Source organism: Aegilops tauschii, chromosome 6 (genome assembly GCF_002575655.3).
Source record: "Aegilops tauschii subsp. strangulata cultivar AL8/78 chromosome 6, Aet v6.0, whole genome shotgun sequence".
Taxonomy (NCBI): domain Eukaryota; kingdom Viridiplantae; phylum Streptophyta; class Magnoliopsida; order Poales; family Poaceae; genus Aegilops; species Aegilops tauschii.
The window spans coordinates 150,812,372-150,828,613 of NC_053040.3; the positions used below are offsets into that span (position 1 = coordinate 150,812,372).

Here is a 16,242-nt window from a genome sequence, read left to right on the forward strand (position 1 = left end):
CGACAAAAAAAGGAGGACCAATAAGGGCCTCTTTGATTTGCAGGATTTTGGAAACACATGAATAAGAAAAGTATAGGATTGAAGTGGCAATGCCCACTTGGATTCTATAGGATTAGCAATGAGTTTTTGATGCCATAGAAAAAACAAAGGAGTTGTAAAAAGATGTTGGAATGGATGTTAGATTTCCTGTTAATGTAGTACAAAAGATTTCATAGGAAAAAATTCCTGTGAGATCCAATCGTATGAATGAAAAGACCAATGTATTTTTTTCCTAATGATTCCAACCCTCCAAAAATCTTATGGAATTCCTTTGAATCAAAGGAGCCCTAAAATTGCCACAAAAAAAGTTTGCTTGTCATCCCTCTCTCAGCTGAGGTTCACCAGTTATCATTATCAAAAAGAAAACAAATATGACTTTTGTATCTCTTTTTCAAAAAAAGAGGGTACAACCCTCAAACCGCACGTATTTCTAACATACTCACCATGTGGGGAAAAAGAGTCAACTAAAGTATTTAGTGTGGACCTCTCCAAACTCAACACAGACACCGTAAACGTAATAACAGGGCAAATGGCAATTGATCATCATCACCATGCATGATTGATCCATGGACCCATTGTTTCGTTGGGTTGGCGCCATTGTTTCGTGCCGAACTGCATTTCTTTGAGCTGCTTTTCGAGTTCAACACGGAGACTCCACCTACATGCTGGCTGCTGCATATGCTCCGTGGACGGACGGCCCCCATTAGTTTACGGCTTGCTGTATCATTATTATTCTCCTTTTAGCGAATCCTAATCAAGATGAGACGATGGAGCCACACCTGCGCCACCCACAGGTAGCCCCACGTACCACACGTCCACACCCGGTCGTTTTCATGGGCACATCCACACTCCCACCCGCATCCATCTAGCCAACCGGGTTTCCCCAAACCCAGATGCCAACACTCCAGCCCACACCTCGACATCCAAATCATTCATGGTTTGGCGTTGTCCCACATCATCCACGACGCATGCACGAGACGAGAGTGCAAATGCCAAGGGCAAACTCCCGTTGTAAATCGTCTAGAAGCTCCCATGGGCCCATACGCTGGATGAACCTGACAACTTCTTGAAACCTTACTTCCCCTTGCCTGTTCATAATATGAGAACAAATCATGTTTAGATAATCATGCAAAAAAAGAAAAAGAAAAAACTTGACAAATGCTCACACCCATATCACACGCCAAATCTTCATCCACAAGTACTGGCAGAGATTCTTTATTAACTGCCACAACTTCAGCACCACCTCCGGAATCATTTCGTTTTCTGCGGCGCTATCGCCTTTCGCGAATTCCTCTTCATCTATTTGACGAAATTGTACTTCGAACGGGACCTATCCAGCATGGAACGGCCATAACCTAGTTACCATCCATGATGTGCACATTCTAACATTCCACAGGTTGTTTTCATGAAGACAAGTAAGAAAAATCTATATATGTCGGCAAAAACAGAAAAAACTGTATGCCTTCATCTTGTTTGACAAGTAAGAACAATTACTGCCTGATAATATAGCACTAGGTAAAAAAACAAATACGCTGTAAACATGCAGGAGAGAACATGTCAACAACTGTCCTCGAGTTCTCAAATAGAATCATGATACCAAAAAAGGAACATAAATAGTTTGGCTTTATGGGCAAACACGCGATTCCAAACTGTTGATACTGCAACAGGAGTGCTCAATGAGCAGATCATATAAGCTAGATAACAACAAGGAGTATAATTAGATAAGACCACACAAAAAGTACAGAATCCAAAAAGTAAGAGCTTGATGAAAATGACTAGTCAGAAGGGAACCGATTCACTGATTGCAATCTAAAAACTGACTATGGTCCACAGGAAATTAACCCTCAAACTTTATAATTTAGCCACAGTTAAGCAGAAAATGATTAATAATGTGGCTGATAAACAGATTGGATTTGCACTATACTCAGACTTTCTCCAGACATTACAATCAGTATGACCCCATACATGAATGATACTGCCCATGTGAGGTCTGCCATTATCCATGACATTACGAATAATGGCGGCGTCGCTTCCACCGGCTCATTATGGGGATGAACTCCCTCTGCAAGTCACCATTCTCCAACAAGAAGAAAGAAGCCAGATACATCATACATAGTTGAAAGATGCAACGAGAAAGGGGGCGGTAGACACATGCATGCACATGCGCGCAAGGACCGCCACTTCATCACTCCCCACTCTCACATGGTCACCTGTGATAATGAGAGATTAGGAACACAAGAGGACATGAGAAAGAGGCTGCAGCACTGGATGGGAGAATGCTCAATTATCCAGAAAAGCAACTAGCTCAAGAATCCAGAAAAGCAACTGGCTCAAGATACCACAGTTAACAAAAATCATTCCTAAATGATAAGTGCCACATGCATGGCACGAAGCACTCTGGCCCTAACGTTTTTTACAACTAAAGCTGCCATCCAAAAAAAAAACTGGAACTTGCCATCCGAAAAGAAATTGTCATGTTTGACAACTAAAGTTGCCTTCCTTGTGTCACTTAATTTCAAACTATTATAGCACACCGCAATGGAATTGCAGTGTGCTACAATAGTTTCAAATTTTAATTAATCACTTTCGAGACAGTGTCGAATAGGACTTTGCAAAATGTATCAGAGATTTGTGACACCGTGCCAATTTAGCACAACGGGTTAGTTGGATAAGATTTAGGGAAGTTCCAAGCGTGGAGATTAGAGAAGGTGTTGGGTGATCAAAGACACCTTGGTGCGCGCAGGGTTGGGGATTGGGCACGTGAATTCCGGGGTGGTGATCCTAGGTGGCGGGCTGCGCATTTGGCTCTCCGACGAGCAGTGTTGCAGTGGTTTTGACGTCGCGTCTTGGTCATGTGGATCGCGAGGTGTCTGGTGGCGGGTGGTCTTGGCGCGGCTGGTGTATTCGAAGGCGGCTAGACCGTGATCTAGATTTGGAGTTCCTCTTCCGCCGTGGGTGGTCCAAGTTCCCTCGGTGAGGTGTGAGAGAGGAGCCAAGCAAAAGCTTCATGCCTTTGGGCCAGTGGTGACGATGCTTCCAGGTGTCGTGTCCCTCTTGGGGCCGCCTTCTTGGCTTCCCTCCCCACCTTGCCAACGCCAAGGGTGAAAACCCTTGTCCGTTTTCGACGGGCGCGGTGCATCGTATCCCTCTCAGGTGAGTCGCTGGTGAGTGTGGGTGTACCCAGCCGCGTTGGCGTTTTGGGTTGGCTTGGGGCACCTCTTGGCCTAGCTTCAACTCGGACGACTAGCGGTCTTGTGTGCCCCTTCATTTACACGTGACGGCGTCTTCCTCCTACCGCTCCATCCCGTCTGCAAGTCCGACAGGGCAGGGGGTCCTCTGCGGCGACATGGTTGAGTGGTTGTGACTTAGTCCTGTGGTTTTCTTCTCGTCGATGGACTTGGTTGTGTCTCAGGGTGGTCCGGCCTCTCATGTACTTTTACTCAACAACTAGCTGGTTGAGTCTAGTAGTGCATCTCTGGTGCTTGCTAGCGGCCTCCGGCTTGTATTTTGTCGTGTTTTTTCTTTGATCAGCATTTTTGAGGAATTCCTCAACACCTTGGCCATAAGCTTTATTTGTAAAGCGGGTCGAAAGCCTGTCTTCGAGAAGAATCGCACGTTTTACAAACAGTTACATCTTCGCCCTCTTTTGGGGAAACCAGGGATTAGGTGTAGTGTTGACAACTTGATGTCCCAGGTAAAGGCTGCACCAGTAGGCACATGAAATATAATTGTAGCCATTTCAATGTATGGAGAGCATGACAGACAAAGACTTGTCTGGGTTAGCCATTCACCGGGCCCACTGAAAGTAACAAGAAAATAGCTGCTGCATGTCTATTTCCTCATCTCATTCAAAGAGACACGTGCACCTGCCTAATGATGGACACTGGACAGGTAGCAAATCTTGATAAAAATAACGAGATCCTGACTATACTTTTAATTTTGAGTTCTAGATAACTTCTAATCGACAAAAAAGGTTCTAGATATTCAAGAATACTCATTTTTGTTATATATAAAATATTGTTTCTGAAAAGCAATTACGAGTAAAGTCCTTCAAGTAGAATTGATAAATTAGTAAACATGATATGAGTATAGACAAAAAAAACCAGAAATAATCAATCTTACAGGACAAGAGGCAGTATCATCAGTTACAGATCAGCACCATATCATATCAGTAGCAGCTAGATAAATCTGCATAGCAATATGTGAGATCTTTCAAGATAGTTCGTACTATTGAAGCAGCAAAATCATTCAAACAAAGTAAATCACACGCTAATTATTTGGTTAGCACATCGACAAGAAGATCAATAAGTGTACCAAGAAGTAGGCTTTTCTCCTTTGTCTGGAATCTAAATATGGGGCCCATCAAGCAGGCAATAGATATGAGTTGGGTACGTCTAAACAAGGATCTCATGGCTGATTCAGCAAGACTGCAAAACAAGACGGAACTTCAAATAAACAAGGATCTCATGGCTGATTCAGCAAGACTGCAAAACAAGACGGAACTTCAAATAACATTGTATACAACTAACACTTTTGCCAGAAATCCACAATAATGGAGGCACAGTCTGTTCAGCCCTTAATGGTCCCAAGAAAAAGCGCAGTCCAATCAGTGTGAGCCGACAATATCTCGATGGCAGTAAATGGTAGGCATCAGAACACGCAGGCTTGGATTAGATTAGACTTGACAAGATATCTTGGAGAAACTTATTAACCATTCATCTGCACCAATGAGACGTAAACGAAGTCTTACTTGAACCACCAGACAAAAGAATATACCGAAAGATGATAAGTATGTGAAGAGTTGCTTCCGGAAATGACATCCATGGTTGTGGCCATGCTTGTTCACATTTGCTCAGGCATGTGGAAGGCACTGTATAACTAGGCTAGCAGAATGCAGCTCTCTGATGACGCTCACGATTGCTACAGATTCAAGAAGGCGAGAGGATAGTCATCGATGAAATGAATTCATATTGTGAGTCACAGCCACTTCAATGTAAGGACTGGATGGCAAAATAATGCACACCACAGACAGTTAACGGCTGAAGTGGATAGTAGCACTCGGTTTCACCCGAAGAATCGAACAAGGCTTCCAAGGAGAAGGTGTGATGCATCTTGCGGGCTGCGCGTGGCGAATGAACAGCTTCACACAAGCCCACAGAAAACACGAGCGTGCGCCCTGTTGTTTTCCTCATAGGGTATAAAACAGGAGCGGCTTCCTGTTTGTTTCCAAGATTCTCCCACTTTGACCCCCCAACCATGCATGTTTGTGAGCTGCAGCATATATATACAGGTGCCATCCTCGACACCTTCTGCATATAGAGTCGAGTAGCAAAGAATAGCAAAGGCAACCATGACTCAAGCTCATTCAAAATCTCACTTCCACCAATTCTGGGATGGGCTTCACATCAACGGGAGCAGCGACAGCTTCGCCATCGAGCTACTGCCGTCGCTTGGCGCAACCATAAACCACTCCAATAAGCTGAAGAAGTTCATCGTATCGCCCTACGATCCCCGCTACAGGTGAGGTTCACACGGCCTGCACCCTCCGTACCTTCCATGTTGCAAGAAGAAGAGAACAGCAGCAGCTGACATGGTTTCCTCTGCTTTTTTTCTGTGTCTCTCTCTCAGATTCTGGGAGCTGTTCCTCATAGTCCTAGTTGTTTATTCCGCCTGGGTTTGCCCGTTTGAACTGGCATTCTTGAGGAACTTGCCGTCTAAGCTTGTGCTAGTTGAGAACATTGTCAATGGCTTCTTTGCCATTGATATTGTTATGACATTCTTTGTAGCTTATGTTGACAGTAAAACACATCTTCTTGTGGACGATCGGAAGAGAGTTGCAGTAAGGTTCGCACCTGGTTCATAATTTGTTTCATCTTAATAACCCCACATTTGGAGCTGAAAAGGCCCAGGTGATTCTGTCCTGGCATTAACAAAATATGATCTGATCCTCCGCAGATATCTATCAACTTGGTTCATATTTGATGTATGCTCAACAGCTCCATTTCAACCCATCATCCTTCTGTTCACACACAAGGGAAATGACCTTTCCTTTAAGGTTCTCAATCTGCTAAGGTTGTGGCGTCTTAACAGAGTCAGCACGCTGTTTGCCAGGTTAACATCTTCTCCAGATTCTTCATGTTTGAATGATGAATGACAAATGGCACAAATTTGATCATCTACTTTTAACCAGGCTGGAGAAGGATATCCGATTCAACTATTTCTGGACTAGGTGCTCAAAGCTTATTTCTGTAAGTCTTCCAGAAATATTACTACGTATAATTTTTACCGTCACCTTCAAAAGTTTCAACCATGCAGAATATTAATTATTATATTCCCAGGAGAACAAAAAATCACTGACTATAAAATACGTAACGATCAAATGCAGGTCACCCTCTTTGCGGTGCATTGCGCGGGATGCTTCAACTATATGCTTGCTGACAGATACCCCTACCCAGAGAATACATGGATTGGTGCCGTGATGCCTACATTCAGATCAGAGAGCCTATGGACTAGATATGTTACTGCTCTGTACTGGTCCATTACGACGCTGACAACAACAGGATATGGGGACTTGCATGCTGAGAACCCAAGGGAGATGCTCTTTGATATTTTCTATATGCTCTTTAATCTGGGCTTGACGGCTTACCTCATCGGCAATATGACCAACCTGGTTGTTCATGGCACCAGCCGCACCCAGAAATTTGTATGTTTCTCAACTTACTCACAGAACATTCAGTGTCATAATTGGTTGGTAGCTATTCATGTCCTTATTTCGCCCCCAAAAAAAGAACAGAAATAGGCTGTACATGGATCCCATACTACTAAAGTTGTGAAGATCTTGAGAAAGCTAGCACTTTTATTATATACGACATGGTTCGAAAATGAAATGTATCCCCTAGCCACTCAGAAATTTTAGGCATTAGAATCCTATTCTTGCATGGACGCCACAAGGACCAAGTTCTTGTATCCCCTAGCCACTCAACAATTTTAGGCAACAAGAAAACAGAGAAAACAACATGAATCAAGGTCTTGCACAATCGACGCTAAAATAGTTACCGTCATTCTTGTTCCACGCCTATAGTCCTGTTGATATCTTCTATTTAAATGATGCAGAGGGACTCCATATATGCAGCTTCAGAGTTCGCGGCACGAAATCAGCTGCCTGTGAGCATAAAGGAGCAAATGCTATCTCACTTCTGCCTACAGTTCAAGACAGAAGGCTATAACCAGAAGACCATGTTAAATGGTCTACCAAAAGGAATCCGTTCAAGCATAGCATACAGCTTATTCTTCCCAATCTTGCGACGAGCCTATCTCTTCCATGGAGTATCCAACAGTTTCATTGCAGAACTGGTAATATAGTCAACTATTCAATGTTTTTCTAACTATCTTGGGAGAACTGCTAATATATGTACTAATTGGATATGTTGGATAATATAGGTCATGGAAGTGCAGCCTGAGTATTTTCCACCAAAGGAAGATATCATATTGCAGAATGAAGGGGCAGCTGATATTTACCTAATAGTTTCAGGAGCAGTGGTTAGTTTGTTATCTCTATAAGTTATGAATCAAAGCTTGTGCAAGTTCGTACAATTAAGCTAATTGCCAGTACTATCTGATTTTTTGTAGAATATGATAACAACCATAAATGGGAATGAGCAGGTATAATTTCTTCAGCTATAATGCAGAGACTCCCAGATATCACTAAGATATCCATGGATTATTTTCATTGATAAAATGAATTTCTTGAAAGCAGGTATATGCGAAAGTTACGAATGGTGATATGTTTGGAGAGGTTGGTGCTCTATGTAACATAACTCAGCCATTTACTTTCCGCACAGCTGAACTGTCACAACTCCTGAGAATCAGCAGGACAAGACTCAGAGAGGCCATTCAAAATCACAGGGAAGACAATGACATTCTAATGAATAATCTATTCCAGGTATAGCTTCAATTTTGGAACACAGTCAAACAATTTAAGAGTTAAATTCATCTAAACAGAAACTAACAACTTCTTGTGCCAATGTACAGAAACTGAAGCTACCGGAAAATTTACCTGAAGTGAACCAACCAGACAGAAGATTCTTGAGCAAGTATGACCTATTTCATATACCTCGAGAAGAACGGATGCTACAATGGCCACACCAACATTACACAGAACAGAAAAGTATAGATCTTGGTAGCAAGGTTCCAATATCTGGAGATGGTCCTCATTCAACGAAGTTATTCGGACAAGTGCCACAGCAAGAAGACATCCATAACAAGTCGAACTGCAAGTATAGATTATCGGATGGAATGATGGACAAAGAAGAGGATCTCAACGAGGTTCGCATAAATTGTGAGACCAAAACAAGCGCTGAAGAGTTCTGTATTAAAATAAAATCCGAAGACAAGACCGCAGCAAGCAGTCAGCAAACAATACTTGCGAAAATGCAGCCGGGTTCTCCACAAAGGACATCCGAAAACATATCAAGGAGCAGATATCAAGATTATAGTGGCATAAAAGCAGCCAATAAAAGAGTTACAATTCATATATATTCTCATAATGCAATAGGTTCTACGGTACAGAATGGGAAGCTTATCAGCCTGCCTGATTCGCTGGAGGAACTTATAAAAATTGGCAGTAAGTGAAAATGTTTTTAGCATGTGACTCATTTTGATTCATGCTGTAGCAGAGACCAGATATACACCACACTTTATAGTAAATTAGATACTGCAACATGCACTTCTCTCATCAAATATTTCTTCACTATGCAGGACAGAAGTTTCCAAATTTCCATCCGACAAAAGTGGTCAGTAGAGATTATGCTGAAATAGATGACATTAGTGTCATCCGAGATGGCGACCACATATTCTTTCTTCAGATTTAAAAAAATATATAGCAAACCAACCTAACCAGATAACTCGTAGAGAGATAAGTGCTCCATTTAGTGAAAGTAATGGATGCACATGATGGCTTCCGACTGAAGATGTGAAGACGAGGGACATTTTGACATTCTTACAAATAGTTTTTATCATTACTAACATCGTTTAAATGCTTCACTGTACAATATAGCAGGTGCACAGAGTCATGTATGCCTGTGGGCAAAAGCATTTCTTAGTTCCATTTATAGCAAGTTATGTGTTCGAGTCATGAGGTAATCTTATTACCGACCGGTTGTGGCCTTGATCTTTATTGTTTGTTTTGACTGCTTCGAATATTTGCTACATTTTAATAAAGATGGTTGTATGCATCACAATGATGCAGAACCCCTTCATCCACTTCAACTGCAAACTCAGAAACACAAGGGCCTTACAAAGCTGGAGTTCGAAGAGCTTTTGGAGGGATAAAAGAACAACCTGTTTGGGCCAAAATAATTATTAACCTGTTCGACCAGGCTGAAGAAATCAGAACCTTTATCCTTCACGGAGGCTGGCTTAGACGGGGGATTTAGAAGAAACTTCTTGACCCCGCAAAAAATTAACTTCTTGGGCTTTGCTCGATTGAGAGATGTATGGCCAGACAACGCTCGAGGCTTACCTGGCTTAATCTTGGGGAGACGAACACCTCCTATTTTCACATACACACCAGCCACAGGAGGAAAAACTTCATCGGTCAGCTTAAGGAGAACGATTGGATCGTGACAAATCACAAAGATTTGGAGGATGTCCTATTAAACACTTCGGTAAAAGAATCGGCCGACCCATATACAGATCACATGACGGACCTTGATTTCCTTGGCCTCAACCAGCTTGATCTCAGCAGCCTTGATGCCTGATGGTGTTACGGCCCAGAGGTGCCTTATCATACCGGAAACCGGCCCAAGTAGGCCAGCCCGTGGCCCCCTAGGTCGGTTTATGCCATGGGCCAACGTCCCGGCCGATGGGCCCAATAGAAGGACCCGGAAGACTTGGAGTACACGACAAGGAAGTTGGCGTCTAGGAGGACTACTCCCCCGATACTAACCAACTAGGATCCTATAAACCCTAGGCCCTAGTATCCTATATAAGTCAGGGCCGGGCTAGTCGATAGGGAGAACCTAGAGATTATTCTTAGTCCTCGATCAATACAACATGACATTAAGAAGGTTTTACCTCGATCCCGATGGACTGAACCTAGGTAAACCGTCTCCAGTTTCCCCTCATATCTAATCGTCTAGCCGACATACCCTATCGAGGGATCTGCCGGAAATCACTCTAACAGTGGCGCGGCATACCCTATCGAGGGATCTGCCGGAAATCACTCTAACAGTGGCGCGCCAGGCATGGGGTGTGCTAGGCGAACTCAAACACCAGATGGGATCTTCAACCGGTGCCGATGTCATCATGCAGGGAATGATCTTTGCTTTCGATGTGATGTGTTACGTCACCGATTCGGCGGGCTACCTTGAGCTCGTCGAGACCTTCGCTGCAAGCCGGATCGTCCACTTCGGCAACCTCGAGTTTGTCGCCGAGTCCCACGGCGAGCTCGTCCTCCAAGGCCGGTCAGGCCTAGGAGCGGCCATCCGTCTTCTTCAACTGCCCACCTCCCACATCATCGCCAATGTCGATACGCTCAATGACGTCCTCAAGGAACCTGGTGATACCAAGGAGCTCAAAGATCTCGATGAAGAGATGGGCGGCTCGGCCAACAGTTGTCCGGAGGCGACCCCAGCATCTGCACCACTTCAACCGTGGTAGGCAACATCAACGTATGCCTGCTACATGGAAGATACACACGATAGTGCGGCGGCCGCCGACGCGGGGGACGAAGTCGAGGAAGAGGAGGATTCTGACGATGCCGCGATAAACACACCGATTCCAGGCACCGACGCACCAGCAAGAAGCTCACGTCGGACACTCTGTCCAAGAGCCACGCCGGAACGACCGGCGATGTTGGGGGTTTGGCCAGCCGACGAACTCATACGACGGACAGTTGTACCAAGGAATACCGTGGGCCCAAGCCCCACGATGAGGCTCCTCGGACATCAGCCTAAGAAGACCCGAGGGCCAACCCTGCGGCTCAATGTGCCGTGTGGCCCGCCCTTCGAGGAAACCGAGATGCAGCATGCACCTCAACTGCAACGGCAAGCTCGAGATAGAGACCTACTACTCTTCAATGAGTACGACCATCAAGTCAGCCTGGATGATGCACGTAACACTATAAACGCCATCCGCTCTGGGGATGCAGGTCACTCCGCGACGTATTCGGCCTGCTTCACTGACGAAATTGTCGCCCACACTTTTCCACCAAATTTCTAGCTAAATGCGGTGGACAAGTATGATCGAAGTCAGGACCCAGAGATTTGGATAACAAACTACACTATCGCAGTCCAGGCGGCTAACGGCGATGACTGGCACGCCGTCAAGCATTTACCCCTGATGCTGAAGGCATCCGCCAAGGCCTAGTTGAAAACCCTCATGCCCAGGTAGATCGCCGTCTGGGATGATTTGCAAGACGAATTCATCACTAACTTCAAGGGCACGTATATCTGGCCTGCTGATGCCAGCGACCTTGGAAATCTGGCCCAAGGAGAGAATGAAACGGTGCACGATTACTGGACACGTTTCTTGAAGAAAAAGGATGAGATCGTCGACTGCGACGACGCGGAGGCCATCGCTGCGTTCAAGCATGGCGTTTCCGATGAGTTCCTCAGCAGAGACTTCGGGTATTGTAAGCCCAAGATCATGCCGGCTCTGATGGAGATGGTTCAAAGGTTCTGCTCCGAAGAGGATCCATGATTTGCCAAGCAGAAGGCGCACGATGGTAACCCCGGCGCGTCCGGTACGAAGGACGAGCGCGGAAAATCTAAACGCAACTGCAAGAATAAGCGCAGAAACAAGGAGGACGATGACTAGGTCAATGCCGGTTTGGACACACAAGGGGGAGACGGCGGTCTGAAGTAGAAGCAATGAAGGGCAAGAAGGGCAACGGCAGGCTTTGACAAGGTCATGGATAGGCCTTGTGACTATCATCGGCCCCTGAACGCTAGAGACCCCCCAACCAACCACACAAACCGAAAATGTTGGATCTACAAGAATATGGCCAAGCAGGCCAGAAAAGGCAACACTGAAAAGCAGAATCCACCCAATGACAATGAGGATGAGCCTCACGCTGGTGTGGGTAACGACGGGCAAAAGCAATAACCCCTCCAGATAAAGAATGTCAACATGATTTATCCATGTAACGAGACGAGGAAGGATAGAAAGCGCGCTCTACGCGAGGTCTACACCACAGAGCCTGTGGTTCCACAATACATGGCATGGTCTGAGCAGCCGATCTCTTCTGATCAACGCAATCATCCGACAAGCGTGCGTCACAACAGAAATGCCGCGATCATCCTGGACCCAATTATTCAAGGATATAACCAAATCATGGTCCTGATGGACGGTGGCAGCAACCTGAACTTGATATATGCTAATACATTGCGGAAGATGTAAGTCGACCAATCTTGCATAAAGCCGACCAAAAAAAGTTTAAGGGCATAATCCCTGGCATGGAAGCTTCACCTCTAGAAAGGGTCACGTTGGACGTGGCACCGGACAACTACCAATTGGAGTCGTTGAGCTTCGAGGTAGTAGTACCTTTCAAAAGTGGCTACCACTCCTTCTCCTTGGTCGAACTACGTTTGCACAATATAGTGCGGTCCTCGCATTACACTTATCTGAAGCTTAAGATGTCAGGCCCGAATGGTGTCATAACCATATCTGGCGACGTGGAGCGATCTCTGAAGACCGAGCAGGCCACATGCGCTCTGGCATCCAAGGAACTCACAAAATCTCTGGCTGCCGAGGAGCTCTAAGGAATGCGGTCCATGATTGACAAGGATGATATTGAACTGACCAAGTGCACCAAATCAACCTCCTGGACGCCAGCTTCCTTGACGTGTACTCCAAGTCTTCTGGGTCCTTCCCTCTATTGGGCCCATAGGCCGGGATGTTGGCCCGGGGCATAAACCGACCTAGGGGGCCATGGCCCATGGGCCAGCCTACTTGGGCTGATTTCTGGTATTATGTGAAACCCCTGGGCTGTAACACCGTCATAGATGGTTCATTACTAAGTTGATTGAACTTAAGTATGAACTCTCATCCTTTCATGAATCACTCTCCCATTCCAATAACTATTTTAGCATGGCAAAAATAAAAATAATTGTTTAGCATGCTATAAATATTTAGCATATATATAGTCAACCTACATGCATAATACTCATGGTGGAATCCTACAATGCATAACAAAATAGTAGAAGTAAAACGTGATCAAGTATGGTGCAACTTGCCTTATGCTTGATGAAGATTTTAGAACACACTCTTGAAATACTATCCTTCGCACTCCAATTTTCTATCGCAGAAACTAGCAATGTCAATTACAGCTAGGCCAACAATGCAACTGAATTATCAAATAAACACAAATTGGCCGATTCAAATAAAATCCAAATACAGCCAAATATAGAGCTAAGGCTCTTAGGGATTTCCAAGGTTAGGGTTTGGTAAATTTCAATATGCAAAAAGAATCATGTTGCGCAATTATGGCCAAGCATGACCTAAATAGAAAAAAGATGAACACGGGTCAAAGGTTTAGAAAAGTTGGACAAAGGTTGTCAAATGGTTGATATTTCACCATTAGATTCAATATGCAAAAATAATCATTTAACTTGAGCTTATAGAACTCAAATTATGGTGAAAACAAGTGTTGAATTTAAATTCATAGTGCTCGAAGTGGATTAGGGTGTACTAGTAGTCCCTCGTCAGGGTTCCCCTCTAGATTCAGTGTGCAAAAAGAATAACTCAAAAAGGTGTTGATGTGTGCAAACTATGACTGCATCGAGATATAGTTCAAAAGAATAGTTCGAAGCAGTGTGTCAAAAAGTTAAAGCACTCCAAGATGAACAATATGCAATAAGTTTCACCTTAATTGGAGATCAGAACTTATAGGTGTTGTAAGATCTAGGGGCTTTTCTAGAAAAGTGCAGCAGCCGGCAGGATCGGCTTTGAATGTGAGTCGTTGGATATAGTGGTCCATACCTTAAAATTTTAGCCTTTGATCTGAGATCCGACGGTGCAGATCCTAGGGTTTCTCCAGAGGGGAATTTCTCGTCGGCGCTAGTCGCCAGAATTCACGGTGCACGGTGGCTCTCGCTTCGGCTTGCTCGGGAACTCCCTCCCGTAGACGCCTTGCACCGGCGACTTAATGACGAGCGGCGGCTCTTCATGGCGTCTTCATTTTTTTCCTTGGCGGCGACGTCGGAGCCCAGCTAGACGCCGGTCTTCTCCGGCGACTTCGGGCAAGCTCTAATAACTAGCTCGATTTCGAGGTGGACTTCCAGGGGCGATGAATTGGTGGCGGCTTCGGTCGCGCTTTATAGTGGGCTCGGTCTTGCAGCAGTAAGAGAGAGGCGGTGCGGAGAGCTCGAGTCGGGCATGGCAACGCTCGTGGTGGGCGGGCTCCGCTCACCGGTGCCTTAGAGAGGAAAATCCTATTGGCCGCTCATTGCGGCAAACTGCCGCCGCTTCGCACAGGGGCGACCGACCGAGCGAGGCTATGGGCCGGCCCACTTACGTCCACTTATGTACATAGCATACAACTACCCCACTCCGGTTTTGTGAACCTTCTAGAAGGTTCCATGAACCGGTTTTTTTCCTTTTATTGGTTTTCCACTTTTTTTCACTTTTCTGTTTCTTTTTCTTTTCCTTTTTTTCGTTTTCTGTTTCTTTTTCATTTTTTTGTTTTTCTTTTTTGTTTCCTTTTCTTTTTCAAGTTTATTTTTCTTTTTCAGATCATGTTCGCAGTTTTACAAAATGTTTAGGATTTTCTTTTTTACTTATTTTTATTTTCTTATTTTTTTCAAAAAATCAAAAATTTAAATTTTGTTCGTGTTTTCAGTTTTCGAAAAAATGTTCTCAAAATTCAAAAAAAAATCTCGTTACACAAAAAAGTTCAAAGATACGAAATTCAGAAAATGTACCGGATTTCAATTTTTTGGTTCACATATGCAAAAAATGTTCACACTTTCAAATTTGTTCGGGATTTTTCAAAATTGTTCTCTGTTTCAAAATTTATTCTCAAGATTCAAAAAATGTCGGTGCTTTAAAAAATTGTTCGCGCTTCCAAATTTGTTCAGGATTTTTCAAAATTGTTCTCGGTTTTAAAATTGTTCTCAAGATTCAAAAAATATACGTGCTTCAAAAAATAGTTCGTGCTTCAAAATTTGTTCTCAAGATTCAAAAATCATTCGTGCTTTAAAAAATTGTTCACAAATTCCAAAAATGTTCATGTTTTCAAAAAATGTTTGGGAAATTCAAAAAAAATCGTTTTCATAAAATTTGTTCACATATTCAGAAAATGTTCATGTTTCGAGATTTGTTCACAAATTCAAAAAATTGTCCGCATGTTTATTTTTTCACTAATTCAAAAAATTGTTCCGTTTTCCAAAAATTGTTCCCGTATTCCAAAAAATACTGCAGTTTTGATTGTTCACAAATTTAAAAAAAAAATCATGTTTTCGAAATCCATTCCCAAATTCAAAAAATGCTCAATTTTTGTAAAAATGGTTTAATTTTGAAAAATGTTCAGTTTTCCAATTTTGTTTTTTTTTCAAAATATGTATTTTGTTTATGAAAAGTAGTTCATAATTTATATATATTCACGTATTCAATTTTTTGTTCCTGTTTGTTTAAAAAAAATCGAGTCCCCTAATAATGTTTGCGTTTCAAAAAGAGTTTCTTTTTTAAAAAATATGCTTCATATTTTAAAATAAGTTTTAATGTGCAAGCGGTTATAGTTCATATACTCCGGGCTGCCATTATACGCACTAAATATTACTCCCTCCGTTCCTAAATATTTGTCTTTGTAGAAATTTCAACAAGTGACTACATACGGAGCAAAATGAGTGAATCTTCACTCTAAAATATGTCTACATACATCCATATGTTGTGTCCATTTGAAATGCCTAGAAAGACAAATATTTTGGAATTGAGGGAGTAGATAGTACAGTGGCTACTGACACACTACCCTGTCCGGAGGACTCAAGTTCGATCCCTTGCCCACAAGTATTAATTTATGGAATTGGCTGAATTGGTTTTATTTTTCGCCGCTGCGACAGTTTATTTAAGCTCCCGCTGCTATTCTTTCACAGTAGCTAGGCTGGCGCAGTGGCTAGAGCATTGCGTGCAACTATGAAAGGTCGTGGGCTTGAATCCTGTTGGTACAACACGCTATTTTTTTGCGAATTTTTCATTTCTTGAAGG

The 16,242-nt window shown here is 43.5% G+C and overlaps 1 protein-coding gene and 1 long non-coding RNA gene across 4 annotated transcripts; one reads left to right on the forward strand and one right to left on the reverse strand.

The window, feature by feature from the left end:
* Positions 1 to 1,871: 1,871 nt before the first annotated feature.
* Positions 1,872 to 4,466, reverse strand: LOC120966319 (uncharacterized). The gene is made up of 3 exons (XR_012187441.1): positions 4,354 to 4,466; positions 4,162 to 4,227; positions 1,872 to 2,249 (listed from the first exon to the last, which is right to left on the reverse strand). It is a non-coding gene; the product is annotated as an uncharacterized lncRNA (long non-coding RNA).
* LOC109741906 (potassium channel KAT1) lies at positions 2,778 to 9,172 on the forward strand. 3 transcript variants are annotated; one of them, XM_073501231.1, is made up of 12 exons: positions 2,778 to 2,799; positions 5,359 to 5,559; positions 5,668 to 5,883; positions 5,995 to 6,150; positions 6,230 to 6,287; positions 6,425 to 6,742; positions 7,153 to 7,392; positions 7,480 to 7,578; positions 7,669 to 7,701; positions 7,796 to 7,981; positions 8,071 to 8,662; positions 8,797 to 9,172. In XM_073501231.1, exons 2-12 carry the CDS (start codon positions 5,390 to 5,392, stop codon positions 8,907 to 8,909), a joined length of 2,181 nt encoding a protein of 726 aa, XP_073357332.1. In that variant the 5' UTR covers positions 2,778 to 2,799; positions 5,359 to 5,389; the 3' UTR covers positions 8,910 to 9,172. The 3 variants fall into 3 exon arrangements, 2 of the variants coding, with proteins under 2 accessions (XP_073357332.1, XP_045085736.1); XM_045229801.2 differs by lacking the exon at positions 2,778 to 2,799 and having other exon boundaries at positions 5,042 to 5,559; XR_002227716.3 differs by lacking the exon at positions 2,778 to 2,799 and having other exon boundaries at positions 5,064 to 5,559; positions 7,881 to 7,981.
* The last annotated feature ends 7,070 nt before the right edge of the window (positions 9,173 to 16,242 follow it).

Excerpts from the sequence above, each read along its gene's own strand:
- LOC109741906 (XM_073501231.1), top strand. The coding sequence starts at position 5,390 with ATGACTCAAGCTCATTCAAAATCTCACTTCCACCAATTCTGGGATGGG. Across the intron at positions 5,560-5,667 it reads CCCTACGATCCCCGCTACAG|ATTCTGGGAGCTGTTCCTCA; the intron begins GTGAGGTTCACA and ends TCTCTCTCTCAG. Across the intron at positions 6,288-6,424 it reads GGTGCTCAAAGCTTATTTCT|GTCACCCTCTTTGCGGTGCA; the intron begins GTAAGTCTTCCA and ends GATCAAATGCAG.